This window comes from Filicampus tigris, chromosome 4, assembly GCF_054856515.1.
Source record: "Filicampus tigris isolate MCC_2025a chromosome 4, RoL_Ftig_1.0, whole genome shotgun sequence".
In the NCBI taxonomy this organism is placed as follows: Eukaryota; Metazoa; Chordata; class Actinopteri; order Syngnathiformes; family Syngnathidae; genus Filicampus; species Filicampus tigris.
This window is the reverse complement of record NC_141220.1, coordinates 22012913-22028995: the sequence shown is the minus strand read 5'-3', so window position 1 is coordinate 22028995 and position 16083 is coordinate 22012913. Positions and strand designations below refer to the sequence as shown.

The window sequence follows — 16083 nt, the reverse complement described above, 5'->3', positions numbered from 1 at the left end:
ATTGCAGCATCACGGTAAACCAAGGAGGAGAAAAAATGGCGGGTTCGCTTGAGCGATTCATTTGCAGTCTGGACACAGAGCGAGGGGTGAACATCTTCTGCTCTGACTATAGCTGGGAGGGGCTGCTCCGAGAGGACTGGGGAGACTGTGAGTGCTCTGGGACAGGGGAAAGGCCGATGGAAGCACCCGCTGCATGTCAAGAACGATACATGCTTTCACATTAGTCTCCAATAACACCAGAAAAAGTCGCGAGAGGGGTCTGAAAACTCACTAAATATAGCGAGAAAATCGCTAAGTTGGCAGCACTGCCTGGCACTACTATTCTGTGGCTGCGGAAACAAACGTATGCGGGAATAGTCACGTGACACCTGCAGCTCTGTACAAGTGAAACTTAACAATTTCTTAAGATAAATAATAAAATCAAATTCTAAATGATCACAATTTGAAAAGTACTCTTCCCTTTTAATACTTAAAGGGTATGAGGAATATGAGTTAAGCAGCAAAATTCACCCCGTTTTCAGCCATTTCAGGGGGCGGCCATTTTGTCATTTCTGTCGACCGAAAATGACATCACAATTACTTAGAACATATTCTTGAAAAAATATGTTTGGGTTGACTTCCTCTTTAAGTACATTTAAAATCAGATATGTGCTTTGGACACTTAAGTACAGCAATTGTCAGACACTTTAATACTTTTTCTCAAAGTATATTGTACAAGGTGACCTTTACTTCTCTTGCGGTTATTTTTTTGTTCTGATGCTTGTACTGTTATCCAAGTATCAGTTCAGTTGGCAAACACTGCAGTTCACAAACCGACTTGGAACAAATTAATGCATACTTTGTGAAGTTCCGTTGTACTGCATTACAATATTCCTTCATTATAGTCCACGAGTTGGGCTCCTAGTGACTCATTTTGGTTCAAAACCTATTTGTCAAACACGGAACATCAGTAATAAAGGTCTATTGTTTTGTTGTTTGTCTTATTACAAACTGACTTGATTTAAAGTTATTTCCTCGTTGTGGGACGTGGTTTGATGTGTCATGTGACTTTGACATCATTTGGCACATTCAACATTCCAAGACAGCCAACCCGACATATAAAAGGAAGCTGCGTCATCATATTCAGCATCAAGCAACACGACTGCTAAGGTAGCTTCACACAACTTTATATCACACTTTTCAAACTCAATATTATGTGTCGTCTTGAGCATTTATTGCATTTTTGATTCACATGGTGAGATGTCAGTGTAACGCTAATATTTAGTGTTAGAAATCTGAAAATTCAAGGTAACTTTCAAAACTTTACATTCTACTTTTCAAACTCTATTGAATGGGACCTCTTCAACAATAACTGCATTTTTGTTCCATGTGGTCGCATGTACATGTAATGACGGTATTCATCAGTAGTATGAAGTATTTTTCTATCATTACACAGATGGCATTTGCTCTTTGCTCGTTGTTCCTCCTTTGTGGCATAAGTGGACTGTTGACTGGAGTCGTAAGTCAAAAGTCTTACTCACTGGCTTCAATATAAATATATATTGAATGATTATACTGTTTGATGTTGGTGCCTGTGTTTGTGTCAATGCTCTGCAGTCTGACCTTAGCAATGTGCTCTCCTTCTTTACAGCGGCCATTACCTTTGAAACATTGGAAAAGTTGGTAGCTGTGACTCCGTGCTACTTTTCAATTGAACAATTTCTAAATGTTGTCAATGTTGACCTTAGATTTTGACATGTCTCATTTTCTCCCTAAAACAACACTTGTGTTGCAGACATTAAATGTCCTACAGGCTGGACTCAGTTGGACTGTCACTGTTACATGTTGCAAACTACCCCAGGAACCTTTGTAGAAGCAGAGGTATGGAACACTTTAACACTTGAGCTGTTATATAGTTCTTTTTAAATCAGTACTCCATTCACCTGTTGATTGGTGTGTGATGGATCCGAATGAGTGAAACGGCTTTGCAATGTCTTTTTCCATCACCAGAACAACTGCATCAATAATTTTAATGGAAATCTGGCCTCCATTCACAGACGGGTGGAAAATAATGTTGTTAGTCAACTGTTACCAAACGGGGTAAAAGGCTGGATTGGGCTCCATGATGCAATTAGGGTAAGACCTTTACCATTACAAACGTTCTGAATGAATCCTGTCACTTGTGTTCATCGTGTCCTGTCGACTCGATCTTGTTAGAGATTAAATCAAGAAGGTGTAGAGTCATGAGAGGACAAAACACGAAAACATATCTTGCTCCACCTAGAGGTCGATGTTTGTCAATATCCACTAGGGGGATTTAAATTCAACTTTTTGTATAAATCCAATCCACTTTCCTCTTCAGATTAATTTCATTTTTAAACATTTATTTATTTATACATTTATTTCTTTTTCTATCACTTGGCCTTTTCTTCCACACTCCTACCTCAAAATCTAGTTTGACATCAAACATATGTGTAACGATGAATCCAAATGGATTGTGACTAAGAGTAGATGCACATCCAAGCAATGGTTATCTTTACATGGGATTCATTCAACTGTGACTCTTTGACTTCCAGGAAAATGACTTCCTATGGACTGATGGTTCACTTGTGGATTTCACTAACTTTGAGCCGACTCTTCCAGAGCCTGATGGCACTGGTGTCTGTGTCGAGATGGAAGAGGATAGTAAGTAAAACTTGCGATTTAAATTTGGTTACAACATAATGTTGTTTTACATCAATATCTATTTCTTACAGCTGGATTTTGGCAGGATGCAGACTGCACAAACCAGAACGCTTATGTTTGCATCCAGGATGTGTGCAATGGCGGAGATCCTACCTCTCCGGACTGTCCTGCCATTCCTCAATGAGACATTGTCAAACTCACCGTGTTTTTGTATCTAAGGGTTTACGGTACTATAATCTCTCTTTTTCTTCTCCCTTCTTCTTCTCTTTTTATGGAAAACAATTTGTCCTGTCCCTTGGTTTGGCCTACAAATCCCTTTCCTGTTTTGAGAGTCCATTGTGCCTCTGATTTTGGGAATGAACATCTGTTGTGAATGTGAATTGGGCAAATGTTCCAAGTAAAAAGGGGGCACATGGAACAAGGGTTTGAACCACCTTACAGAAACATACTGTACTCATTGTACAATGTACCTTGTATATTGCTGAAATGGCATGTGTGTGACTAGTGCATTCCTGCAATGCCTGCTGATAGCATTTACGGGACCCAAGAATTTTTTTTTTTTTTTTTTGTGGCCTTAATATAGATACAGTATAACTTGCACACTTATTGCTAATTTTTGGCCTTAAAAAAGCTGTCACTCCATACTGTTGACATTGAATTTTCTTTCAAGCCCCATTCAAGTGCTGGGTAAATGCATGAAGCATTACTGTGTGCATGTCTCTTAATTTCCTTGAGTTAAAAAGAGAAAAACTGAGCAAGTTGGTTTTGGACCCAAGGAGGAATCTTTCTTCAGTCAGCATGCAGCTCCATTCACTAATGTGAAAAAAAACACAACCAGACCAAAAATCTGGGGGTTGTCATGGATTTGGAAAAAAATATATATGATAAATTAGATTTGAAAAAAACAAAACACACAAATCAATTACAAAGTCCAGTTTGTTATACCCTAAAGAATATTGCTAGGAATAAAGGCCTAATATCAAAGCTGACTCTTGAAAAACCTGCCCGTGTATTTGTCTATCGTCGAGGTGGAACAGCTGGAACACTGGAACAGTCTCTTTCCCGGGCTCGCTAAAAACTCAATCAGACTGCTGCAGCTGATTCAAAACACTGCAGATCCAGTCCTCACCACGAGAGTGGATCACATCACACACTTGCTCTGAGGTTTCTTTTCTCTTTTTGAGGGACTCATAATAGATTCTAAAGCTCTGGATGTTTCAGATCCCAAAATAAATCTAGTCCAGTGTGAACCATTCAGAGTACTCAGGTCTTCTGGTGCAGGTGTGCTCTGTGTCCCCGGATTCAGAAGCAAGAAGCAATCACGGAGAGGCATTCAGTTTCTATACGCCATATATTTTTATATATATTTTGAACAGACTCCCAGGAAACATCAGGTCTACTGAGAGTGTGAGCTCTCTTAAAACAAGATTAATGACACACCTGTTCATTGCTGTTTTTGCCTAAAAGGTTTTAAGCTTTCTATTTTTTTTTTATTCCAAGTCAACATAGTAAACTTTATGTTTATCTCTTGTGGGTGTTATTAGCTGTTTTAACCACTTATTATATATGTCTTTCAAAATGTTTGTACTGTGTTGTCTAGCGTGTCCTGTGTGAAGCACTTGAAATTACAAATAAACTTGCCTTGCATTCCAAACAGTTATTTACACTAATATATAATAACATATTACAATAAGCAACACAATTTGTAGTTCGCATACAAGTTTGATGATGAAACCCAACTCCGCAAGGGCAATTGAACTGAATTTGGAAGGTATGCCTATTAGGACCAAGCCTATAAAAAAGTCTCGAAAGGCCATGGCTGAAAAGACACAGGAAGTCTGGCAGATGTATTCTATGCGAATACAATGTAGAATAAAAGGAGCTGTATTAATTGGTTCGGAATTCAAATCAGTTCTTTTACCTTGATTATTAAATAAAGTAACAGAGAGAAAACATCCTTGGATTTGCTTTTGTTGTTTGTTGTCGGAATTCTCAACAACAGAACAACTAATCAGAGTTATTTAAAGACGCTCAGGGACTTTTTCATCATAATTGATGGCACACCTCCCATTTTAGGGTTAGGATGGAATGCTACCTGTCACAGTGAAACAGTTATGCTTGTTGGCTTGGTATGCAACTGCTCCGGTTGAATCGTCTTCTTTCTGATAATTAGCATGCTTGAGCTTCTCAGCCATACCCTGTTCCCAGTGCTCTCATTTTGACAGCAAAAGCAATACATAAATATAGTCGACAAAAATCTTAGTCTGAACATTGAGACATAAATATAGTCGACAAAAATCTTAGTCTGAACATTGAGTGTTTTGACACACAAACAGCACAACTGACTTTTCTTCTTTCAACACTTCATTTAGGCTACCTGACAGAGTATCTCAGTAACAACGATATTCACAACAAACAAACCTGCTCCCCGTTAATATACTGACTGGCAATAATGTCACATTAAAAATGTTTTACTTCTATGCCAGTACTCCTAAAATTTTCAAGGCACTGTGCATTCCAAAAATGTGGTCTCTCAGCATTAACGGCAACATTATTATTATTGTTATTGTTATTATTGTTAGATAAGACAAAAAGCATTTTCCATGAAAAATGGGGGTTGTCACCCACAAAAAAAAAGTAATGTACAGTATTTTGCAACTTACAACGTTGACATCAAAACAACGTTGTTGTGTTCGGTTACATACTGAAGTTAAAGTTAGTTCCCTCTTGTGGGACCTCTTCTCGTGTGACACTGATATAATGCGCATATTCAACATTCCGTGGCTGTCAAGTGCAACGTATATAAAGCTGCTCACCTTCTTTCCAAGCATCAAGCATCAAGACTGCAAAGGTAACATCATCCAACTTTTCATCCTACATTTAAAACTCATGTTACTTTTTCAACGTTAACCACATTTTTTTGTTTTACACAGTCTTTTGTAAATAGATATTTATCGTTCAAAATCTGAAGTATTTTTCTATCATTGCAGATGGCATTTGCTGTTCATTCGTTCCTCCTTTTTGGCATCATTGGACTGCTGACTGGAGTCGTAAGTGAAAATCGCATCCACTCACTGAAGTAAACATATTTACTACAATGTTTGTTTGATGTATTTTGTGTCAGTGTTCGGCAGTCTGATTTTATCATTGTGCTTTTTTTCTTTGCAGTGGCCTTTACCTTTGAGTCATTGGAAAAGTTGGTAGCTGTAACTCAATGATCTTTTTTTTTAATCAACCAATTCTTTGCTTTGCCAATACTGACACCAGATTTTATTGACATGCCTGAATTTCTTCCTGAAACAACAATTGTGTTGCAGACATCAACTGTCCTAACAGCACCTGGACTCAAGTGGACTGTTACTGTTTCCTCTACCAAAATACCACAATGAGCTTTGTAGATGCGGAGGTATGGAAACCTTTTATACAGAAGCTGTGATAAAGTCCTATTACAATCAGTGATTTATTTGTTTGTTGTTTGAACCCATTGCACAGCTGATAGCTGTGAATGAGTGAAATCAACACTGTGCTCTTTTTCCATGAAGGCCGCCTGCATTGCTCTAGACGGAAATCTTGCTTCAATCCGCAACGACCTGGAAAATGCGCTCATTGTTGAACTGGTTGTAGAAGGTGATAATGCGACAACATCCTGGATTGGACTCCATGATGCAGTTGAGGTGAAACATGGCCCAGTACAAACATTATGATTGGATCCTGTCACTTTTGTTCATTACAGGCCAAAGCATTTTCTCACTTACAAATTGAATGTGTCTTACTGACTCAAACTTATCACTAGCGTAAGGAAAGGAGGTGTCGTCTTGAGTAGTTAAGGGCACATTCTCCCTTTCGTGCTGAAGTAATTTTTTTATGCACCTGGCTTGAGCACTTTCAAGGTGCAGCGATTCTCCCGTCCAGACTTGTGAAACACCGTGCGGAAACTGGAAATTTGTGAGCAACTACCAAATAGGCGTGATACGGTCAAGTCTAAGGGTAGCCTTAATTTCCGGATTGTGGAGTTTCCATGACACATATGAATTCCATGGAGATCCATTTAGAACATTTGTCACACTTTTACTGTGAAATTAACTTGCGTAGTGGATCCGGAAGTTATAACAATCGTCACTGTCTGGTTCATCTTTCAAATGATGACAAATAGTAATTAATTAGTAACCGCCAGTGTGTGCTTGTGCTTTTATTATCCTTTTATTATCCAGAAGCTATAAACAAACATTACACATAAACAAAACAAAAAAACATGTGCCTACAACTTAAACATTGTCATGAAAACATCAACATTTGCTTTTTCTTTACGTTACACATCCATTGACTCACAGATCAAGTCTAGCTGGTTTTTCCATCTGCCACTCATACCTCCTCAATGCAGGTAATCCTGTGCACACGTCACCTGCCTCCGCCTGCACATTTCCATTCGTTTTCAAGTCAGGCACTGTGACTGAACATGACACAGAATCCTTCACATCCGCAAGATCACAATTTGTCCCTTGGAAGGTCTCCTTGGTCTTTAGAAGGTTGCAACAGTTCTTTTTTAGCACTTGTCCTTGCTCCATCCTCACATCATAGGATCTTGGTCCAACTTCTTGAAGAAGAGTAGGCTTTCTGTCCCAAGCAGTTTGCTCGCAAATTCTCACATCATCTTTTGCAAGTGGTTTGCGACATTTAGTTGATTTTCATGGTATTGTTTCTGTTTCGGCAGCACGGTGGTCGACTGGTTAGCACGTCCGCCTCACAGTTCAGAGGTCGTGGGTTCAATCCCGGCCCCGGCCTCCCTGTGGGGAGTTTGCATGGTCTCCCCGTGCCTGCGTGGGTTTTCTGCGGGTACTCCGGTTTCCTCCCACATTCCAAAAACATGCATGGTAAGTTGGTTGGACTCTCTAAATTGCCCCTAGGTGTGATTGTGAGTGCGGACGTTTGTCTTTGTGTGCCCTGCGATTGGCTGGCAACCAATTCAGGGTGTCCCCCGCCCACTGCCCGAAGACAGCTGGGATAGGCTCCAGCACGCCCCGCGACCCTTGTGAGGATAAGCGGTATAGATAATGGATGGATGGATGTTTTTATTTCCTCATTATGATTGACCTTTGGTTAGTAGGGCAATGTTGTGCATCGTTCGCGATTCGTCAACAGTTCTCCTAGAGATAAGTCGCAGTCCAGAGGAGCAGTCCTGTAGGGCAGAAGAGTCAAATAGGGTTCAGACTTGCTGTCTGTTGGCTTCTTCAGAAGCTGTTTGATGATATGCACTCAGTTCTCAGCTTTGCCATTTTTTCTGAGCATTTTGAGGACTGGATGTTACATGTTGGAAACTGTCTTGTAAATTGCAGCCATTCTTTGTAATTATAGCAAGGACCATTGTCGCTCACAACAGGTTCTGGTATCCCATGTCTGGCAAATATTGACGTGGCATGAGCAATGACATTGCATTCCTGACTTGAGCAACTCAGGGAAGTTTGAACAATAGTCTATCGCTAGCAAAAGGTTATTTCTGTTACAATGAAACCAATCTGTTCCTACTTCATTTCAAATTGCAATGGGAAGACTGGGAATTGCCATGGGTTCCCTCACGTGTTTACTCTGGTGCTTTTTCTCACTGCACATCTTCCTATCATGTCGTCAATGTCTTTATTGATGGCAGGCCAGTAAACAGTGTGTCTTACAGTTCTCTAAAGAACTCCCTCATGTAACCTTTACAGTATGTCACATTCCTGGCTGTGTGGAATTGGGATTCTATTGTCTCTCAATAATAGCCCATTGGCCACACTTAGCTCTGATCTGACATGACAATACTTTGGACAGGATCTTTTGGGCCAGCCATTTTCAATGTGTTCTTTCACTGTTTTGTTTCTCTTTGTCCTTAGCTGTCTCTTCACTTTACTGTTGCGACTTAGCATCAGACACTTGCAATGCCTCAACTATCATGTTGACATGACTCTCTGCTTCATCTTCAGTGGAGCTTGTTTTACTCCTCTCCAGTGCTCGTGATATTGCATCTGTTAACACTTCAAAAATGACATCTTTGCCGTTTCATAATGAGTTGCTGAATCTTCGGTAACATCTCATTCAAGCATGTCCTTATTATTAAGACAGGAGGGGAATGATCTGTTTTGACATTGGAGGCAGGAAGGCCGTATACATAGCAGTGAAATGTTTCCAGTCCAGCGCGGTTAAAATAACATGACGGACTGACCGATTGACAATTATAGTTTGGTTCGGCTTGGGAAAAAATGATCGACTGATGATGACGGACACATGCCAGGCCGCTGACATATGACGAATGACGGACCAGCAAAATTTTGTAAATTGCCCACCTCTGCATGTTATCATGTGGTTCATGATAAGACGGGTAAATCAATGCAGCTTCACCGCTTATCCTCACAAGGGTCGCGGGGCGTGCTGGAGCCTATCCCAGCTGTCATCGGGCAGTAGGCGGGGGACCCCCTGAATTGGTTGCCAGCCAATCGCAGGGCACACAGAGACAAACATCCGCACTCACAATCGCACCTAGGGGCAATTTAGACAGTCCAATCAACTTACCATGCATGTTTTTGGAATGTGGGAAGAAACCGGAGTACCCGGAGAAAACCCACGCAGGCACGGGGAGAACATGCAAACTCCACACAGGGAGGCCGGAGCCGGGATCGAACCCACGACCTCTGAACTGTGAGGCGGACGTGCTAACCAGTCGGCCACCGTGCCGCCCCGTTTTATTTATTCTAAATTTTTTATTTATATCAAAAGTTTCAGCTTACAAGTACGCGCAACAACAAACACCAAAGCACTCAAGCATACAATAATGGCACCGGGCGAGTTGGCCCCAAGGAGCTGCCAGGAAAACCCCCGCACTCCAAGAAAAGCAGATGCAAATCGAAGCAATTATTATCTGTACATGTGACTCATACAAATCTTGACTTTGTATTTCAGAATGATGACTTTATATGGACCGATGGATCACTCGGGACTTTCCGAAACTTTGATTCAGAAAATAATCAGCCTGATGACAGTGGTACTTGTGTAGCGTTAATAACGAGCGGTAAGTAAAATCTGTGATCAAAGTATGCTTAAACTATATAATGCTGTTCTACTCCAACATTTATTTCTTACAGATGGACTTTGGCAAGATGATCCCTGCACAAGCCAGAACACATTTACCTGCATCATAGATTTGTGCAACGGCGGAAATCCTGCCAATCCAAACAATTGTACGAAGTCAAACAACTGACAAAGATGTAAGCGGCTTTCTAACCTTTCCTATTATCAAAGTTAAACATTTGTATGTCAATAACATTTTTTAGAGACACAATTATTGTTTCATATATGTCAGTCTGAGAAATTGTTTGTGTTAGACTTGTTCGATTTATGCATTATGTCATTTAGTGTATAAATATGGCCATTGTATTAGTCCGGTCTCTTTTTCTCTCAGCCATTTGTTTGCATAATTTTTCTTGGGTGATGTAATGTTTCACCATAGCAATAAAAATGAGAAAAATCAAACATACAACTTTTTGACATGTCAATCACCTCAAATTCATCTCAAGTGGGCTGGACCAGTACATTTGTAAACTATTTACTACAAATAACCACAATTCCAAATTTCCCCCCAACGTTTTGGTGTAAATAATTACACTATGATAATATGTATTAGTGACTATCATGTTGCAAATCTTGTTTCAAATAAAAGCAATGTGAATTTCCTCAACATAAATGAGTGCAATTTCAACAATACTATGAATCTGTGTTTTTCCTTTAAACGTGCAACTTTTAGATCACAATGGATCTATATGCTGTGTGCGCCTGAAACAAATCTAGGATCCATTTTAAATTCACCCAAATTTCCAAAACCTTCTGAAAATCCTGACAATCTCAGCGGACACAAAACACAATAAAAAAAATAGTAGGAACTTTTCACAAAGAAGGTGCAGTTGTCCCCCCCCCCGACATGTATGTATTCATAAAAAACACTCAAGATGTTTCAGTGCATGAAAAAACATAAAATAGTTCCAACAAACTAACCTCTTTTGAATTGAAGCGGTGTTTCCCATATGCATTCTCTTAAAACAATTTTACTGACGGTTACCATTTTCACAGAGCTGTATTCTTCACAAGGCTCCAGCACGCCCGCGACCCTTGTGAGGAGAAGCGGTATAGATAATGGATGGATGGTATTCTTCACAATGCCCAGCATTTTAGACAGTACAAAGTACTCTGCTACTGAAACCACTGTCGAGGTGAACAACCATTTAATTTACTGCGTTTTGTCTTGTTTTGTTAGAGGGGAAGGTAATAACTGGTGTTCTTGTTTCATTAGAATTGTTACTTTCCCAGCAAGAAATGTTTTGTTTGCTGTTGTGGCCTTGGTTCACACTGAAGTTCTTTTGTTCAGTTATGTGTTAATGACGAAACTAAAATAGTAATTATTGTAAGGTAATCAGTCTTACTGCCGGCTTCGTGTTATGTCCTGGACACCCCTAGACGGAGCATAACATATGTGTCTTGAAAGGTTTTATCATATATAAATAAATAAATAAATAAATATATTCTTATCAAAGAAAAAAAGGACCTGAATTGTCCATATGTGTGACTGTGAGTGTGAATGGTTGTTCGTCTGTGTCCCCTGCGTTTGGCTGGCGACCAGCTGAAGGTGTACCCCGCCTACCGCCAAAAGTCGACTGGGATAGGCTCCAGCACACCCGCAACCCGAGTGAGGATAAGCAGTTCAGAAAATGGATGGATGAACCACAATCGCAAGAGAAAGGTAAGATGTGCATTTCCTCATTCTCTAATAGTGCATATGAAGAGGGCTGTCGTTTTGATATTTTCAGAGGTTGACGTGGGCATTAGCCGAGATGTCCACATGCATTTTGGTGACGATTGATGTCAGTTTTTGGACATTATACGCAATGTATAGTCCGCATTTTACAATGTACTAATTGCTTCTAGTTCCTTCACTGACATCACACCATGCCATGTAGGAACCATCAGTCACACCATCCCCTCACTGATTCAATTGAATTGAATGGGACAGTAACTGTATTTGCATGACTGCTTTTGACTCCAGACAAAATATATGCACATTGTTATCTTAATTTGAACATTTGCACTTTGTACAAATTTACACTCAGAAGTGTTGTGCAGACGGCATATTATTTTTGTCCTGTTTTTGAATTTTGATCATTTCTTCATTACGCTTTTCATTCTTGCATTTTAATTAGTATTATACGGACCCTTTAATTGTAGTTTAACCATTTAAATGTTGGTCACCAATGTCCATGCAGTTGTCATACGTTCAACATAAACATTTGATAACTTTCTATGAATAAGCATTAAACTGAGCAGGTTTAAAATGGAGTGAATAAAAAAGGCACAAATAATATTTTGATGCAGAAAGATTCCTTCGTTTACCAGAGAAAATCACTTTGACATGACAAATTTGTAGTCAATAATAATAGAGCATTGTGGAAGAAGTAAAGGAGACTAGATAGGAACACAATATACCAACAAAGTTTGATGTTATCTTACTGAGTCATTATGATTAGCAAACTTGATGTTAAAGACTGATTAGTGCAACAAATCTCTGATGCAGACATATGCCTCCTCTTCTGTGCACATATCAACTTGCCAATCTCCATCTGTAAGAGAGATATGTTAAAGTGTAACAACATTGTATTTTGGCAACTTTAATCAATGATTTTACTTACCATTTTGATCCATCTGTACACAGTCCTCGTTAGTGGGGCCAAGTGGTGGGTTAAAGTTGGTGAAATCATTAATCGAGCCATCAGTCCATATGAAATCATCTTGCTGGAAGATAAAGTCAAATTGAATGAGTGACATGTAAAGATCATTACTTGGATTTGCATCTTCTGTTTGTTGGTCACAATCCATCGTGATTTTGATTCAGCATTATTTGAATTATAGTATCATTGTGAAACTGGTATTTGTGAAACCGCTATGAATCATTGTATCATTGTGAACCTGGTATTTGACACACTGAGGTAGAAGTGTGGAGGGCAAGGGTGCTTGGACTATTGAAAAAAGAAAATAATGACAATTTATCCTGTAGGAAAATGTGTTTTTGTTTTTCTTTTCAAGTGGCGCTAGATATTTTCCAGTGAGTTCCCCTCTCATGAAATTCTCAACACCACATCCCTTAATCTGGTGACAAGTTTGAGTATGAGGACATTGATTTTCTATGTGGCAAAAATGCTTCTACGGAACACAAGTGACAATATTCAATCTGAATGTGCTGTTCATTAATTCACCAGAATCGCATCATTGAGTCCAATCCAGATTACACCGTTGGTATTACCACCCGCTCGAGCCAGTTCAAGAACAAATGCATTTTCCAGATCACTGTGGATGGAGACCAGATTCCCTTCAAGAATGTTGCAGACGCTCTGATGGAAAAAGAGAGTGAAAAAGTGATATCACTCATTCAGATCTGTCATACAGTAGGCAAGATATTTTTACTTTGATCCAAAGTGTTTAATCAAGAGACAGATAAATCACTGCTTGTAATAGCAGTAAAATAGTTGGGAACTAGATTCCACGTATATTCTTCATACCTCTGCATCTGCAAAGCTCCTAATTTCACTTTGGTAGATATAACATTGACAGCCCAACCGGGTCCAGTCTTTGGGACAGTTATTATCTGCAGCACAATTGTTGTTTTAAGAAGGAAACAATATGTGTCAATCAAATTGGATGTCAAGAAGACAAAACTAAATTTGTGCGTTTGAAAAAAATAAATAAATAAATAAAAAAGAGTCAAAGCTACCAACCTTTCAGCTGAACCTTTTTCCAAGACCACTGTGATGAAGAAGAGCACATTGGTCAAAATTAGACTGCAGAACATTGACACGAATGAAGACACCAGTTCATTCAGTCAGGGGGTGAGATTTTGACTTACGGCTCCAGTGAACAGTCCACTGATCCCACAAAGGAGGAACAACAAACGAAGAGCAAATGCCATCTGAGCAATGAGAAAACAATTCTTGATATTTCTAACAATAAATATTAGCGTGACATTGACAGGTCATCATGTAAAAGACAGCAATGCAATACATGCTGAAAAAGTCGCATGAAGTTTGAAAAAGTAAGATGTAAAGTTACCTTTGCAGTTCTGATGCTTGATCCTAAGGATGGCAACAACGATTCCTTTTATATGTTGAGTTGGCAGTCTTGGAATGTCGAATGTGTCACATGACACATCAGACAAGATACCATTACTAGCTCATAAGCAAGTACCATACAAGAAAAACAAAGAACCTTTATTAGTGTTGTTCTGGATTTGCCAAACATGTTTTGGACCAGAGTGAGTCACTGCTAAATATAACTCAGAGTAACAAAGGAATATTTTGTCCTTTGAAAATTGTAGACAATTCGAAAAGCACCATTGTCTACTATTAGGCCATAATTACTGTAAATATTTGTATGAAAAGCAGCAACCACGTCGGTAACTGAGCGTGCCTTCTTGTGCCGTGTGGCCTCTGGATTCTTACACCGCAACGCAAACTACTTCAATGCTCACTGTTTGTAACCAGAGAACTGCGTACTTGAAAACTGCGTACTCTACTACAAAGAACTGTAAACTGAGGGTAGCTCGATTCACAACAAAACAGACACAAGCGGTTCTATTGGTGGGTGTTTATTGCTTGGAAACAGTGTCGGCACAGTTACTTTACTACTTGCTTTTAAAAGTAACTTAGTTACTTTACTGATTACATGATTTTAAAAGAAGCCATTAGATTCCAAGTTTCTTTAATAGGTACATTCAGCAGACGCTGACAACCTTGCTTAACTAAAACGACACCCAGTTTTGTCAATACACTTCATTGGAAGTGCATTTTTAACAGTGATGTAAAAGACTTCAGGTGTTTTTTATTAAAAAATAAAATTAAAACAACTATTTGCATGAATACTACTTATTTTAATTTAAAAAAAGTATTTTTCTGGATTTTACCCACCATATAGGGGCTACTTATTTTGTGCATATGAAAAAATAAAAACTAATAGAAAGTCTTCACTTATCATTTTGTAATATAAAATGAAAGGTTTTTATTTACTTTACATATTCAACTATTAATATTGCGTTGGCAAAACTTAACATCTATAATGTACATTGTTTATAAATAGAACAGTTACATTTGAAGACTTCAGGGATGGGCAGCTACATTTCATTTTATTTGATATTTATTTTTATTGATGAAGAAATAATGTGAAGAAAGAAGTTACAGTACTAGGATTTGCTGTTGCTATTGTCTGTCTTCACCCTCCAGATTGTGCACAATAAATCATACGAGGAAATGAATCTGAACAACAGGCTGACTAATTAATGTGTGATGACAGTCAGGGACTTTTGCCTCATAACTGACAACACACCCATGATCAGAAATCCCCCATTAGGTCAGAGAGAAAAGGATGGAACACCACCTGTTCCAGTGAAGATAATTATGCTTCCGTCGGTATGCAACTGATCCAGTTGAATTATCGTCTCTCTTTTACCGTCAGTATCTTGTCAGCCTGCATGCCTTGTTCGCATTGTTCATTTTCACAGTAATTACAGTTTTAGCTTTCTATAAGGAGTGTCTACTTTTGCATTTGAGCTCTTAATGTCCAGCCATTTCACATGGATGACACACAGCGTCAACACCTGCCTGCCTGCATTGGTTAAACCTGAACTTGAACTCACCTTTCAATCCTCTTAGAAATTATTTAGTCAAATAATTTCAAATAATACATGTTAGCTATACTGGTGAAAAGCGATTGGTGCCATTTCTTGCATTGCATTGTTATCACGACTAAAGCTTGAGTTTCGGTAAAAGTTTGCTATTCTTGGCAAAGAGGATGGAGGAAGAGTACACATAGGAAGTACTAACTGCATTCTCTCTTTGTATGATTGACTTGTTAATTAAATGCCTGAACAGCTTGCGTAATGAGTTCCTCATTTTTGGGTAATTACCCAGCATTGTAGTGACAAGTGAGATGTTCTTGTTTTCTTTCTGCATGCCCAAAACACGAAAACATGGGAACAAGCTCATCTAAACAGATACAAAGAGTATGTTTAATTTCTGGTTACAACTAAAACATTTAGAACTCTGAGTAAAGACACTTACTTTCCAAAACAAGTCAGTGTCTATTTGAGTACTCTGCGGAGTCATGAAATTAAGGTCAAACTTAATCATCCACTTGCGGCGAACCACACATACAAAACCAAAAATGTTTGCTTCTGTATTGCGTCATCATTATATCGCATGCATAGCATGCAGTCAGCTGGCAACAAGCATTTAACAGGACTATTTCACTTAAAGTGAAAATCAACCCAAACGTTTTTTGTTTTTTTTCAAGAATATGTTCCCAGCAGGACCACTGATTAATATTGCGTTTGTGGAATATGAGTTAAGCAGCAAAATC

General features: G+C 39.0%; 2 protein-coding genes across 2 annotated transcripts; one reads left to right on the top strand and one right to left on the bottom strand.

Moving 5' to 3' along the window:
* Positions 1 to 1089: 1089 nt before the first annotated feature.
* Positions 1090 to 9892, top strand: LOC147148948 (C-type mannose receptor 2-like). Its single transcript, XM_086027372.1, has 14 exons — positions 1090 to 1149; positions 1436 to 1498; positions 1631 to 1658; positions 1775 to 1860; positions 1990 to 2115; positions 2556 to 2664; positions 2736 to 2828; positions 2884 to 2891; positions 5655 to 5714; positions 5833 to 5860; positions 5982 to 6070; positions 6207 to 6338; positions 9595 to 9703; positions 9777 to 9892. The coding sequence occupies exons 2-14, from the start codon at positions 1436 to 1438 to the stop codon at positions 9890 to 9892; spliced, it is 1047 nt and encodes a 348-aa protein (XP_085883498.1). The 5' UTR covers positions 1090 to 1149.
* A 2151-nt stretch (positions 9893 to 12043) lies between these two features.
* Positions 12044 to 13804, bottom strand: LOC147148947 (echinoidin-like). The gene is made up of 7 exons (XM_086027506.1): positions 13783 to 13804; positions 13580 to 13642; positions 13452 to 13479; positions 13236 to 13321; positions 12933 to 13067; positions 12369 to 12471; positions 12044 to 12299 (listed from the first exon to the last, which is right to left on the bottom strand). The coding sequence occupies exons 2-7, from the start codon at positions 13640 to 13642 to the stop codon at positions 12229 to 12231; spliced, it is 486 nt and encodes a 161-aa protein (XP_085883632.1). The 5' UTR covers positions 13783 to 13804; the 3' UTR covers positions 12044 to 12228.
* Positions 13805 to 16083: the final 2279 nt, after the last annotated feature.

What these genes read in the sequence shown, in the direction of transcription:
- LOC147148947 (XM_086027506.1), bottom strand. Translation starts at nt 13,642, where the DNA reads ATGGCATTTGCTCTTCGTTTGTTGTTCCTCCTTTGTGGGATCAGTGGA. An exon ending in GACTCAATGATGCGATTCTG is followed by an intron (nt 12,472 to 12,932) that starts GTGAATTAATGA and finishes TTTATCTTCCAG; the next exon opens with CAAGATGATTTCATATGGAC. An exon ending in TGTACAGATGGATCAAAATG is followed by an intron (nt 12,300 to 12,368) that starts GTAAGTAAAATC and finishes TCTCTCTTACAG; the next exon opens with ATGGAGATTGGCAAGTTGAT.
- LOC147148948 (XM_086027372.1), top strand. Translation starts at nt 1,436, where the DNA reads ATGGCATTTGCTCTTTGCTCGTTGTTCCTCCTTTGTGGCATAAGTGGA. An exon ending in ACCTTTGAAACATTGGAAAA is followed by an intron (nt 1,659 to 1,774) that starts GTTGGTAGCTGT and finishes CTTGTGTTGCAG; the next exon opens with ACATTAAATGTCCTACAGGC. An exon ending in GACTCCATGATGCAGTTGAG is followed by an intron (nt 6,339 to 9,594) that starts GTGAAACATGGC and finishes TTTGTATTTCAG; the next exon opens with AATGATGACTTTATATGGAC.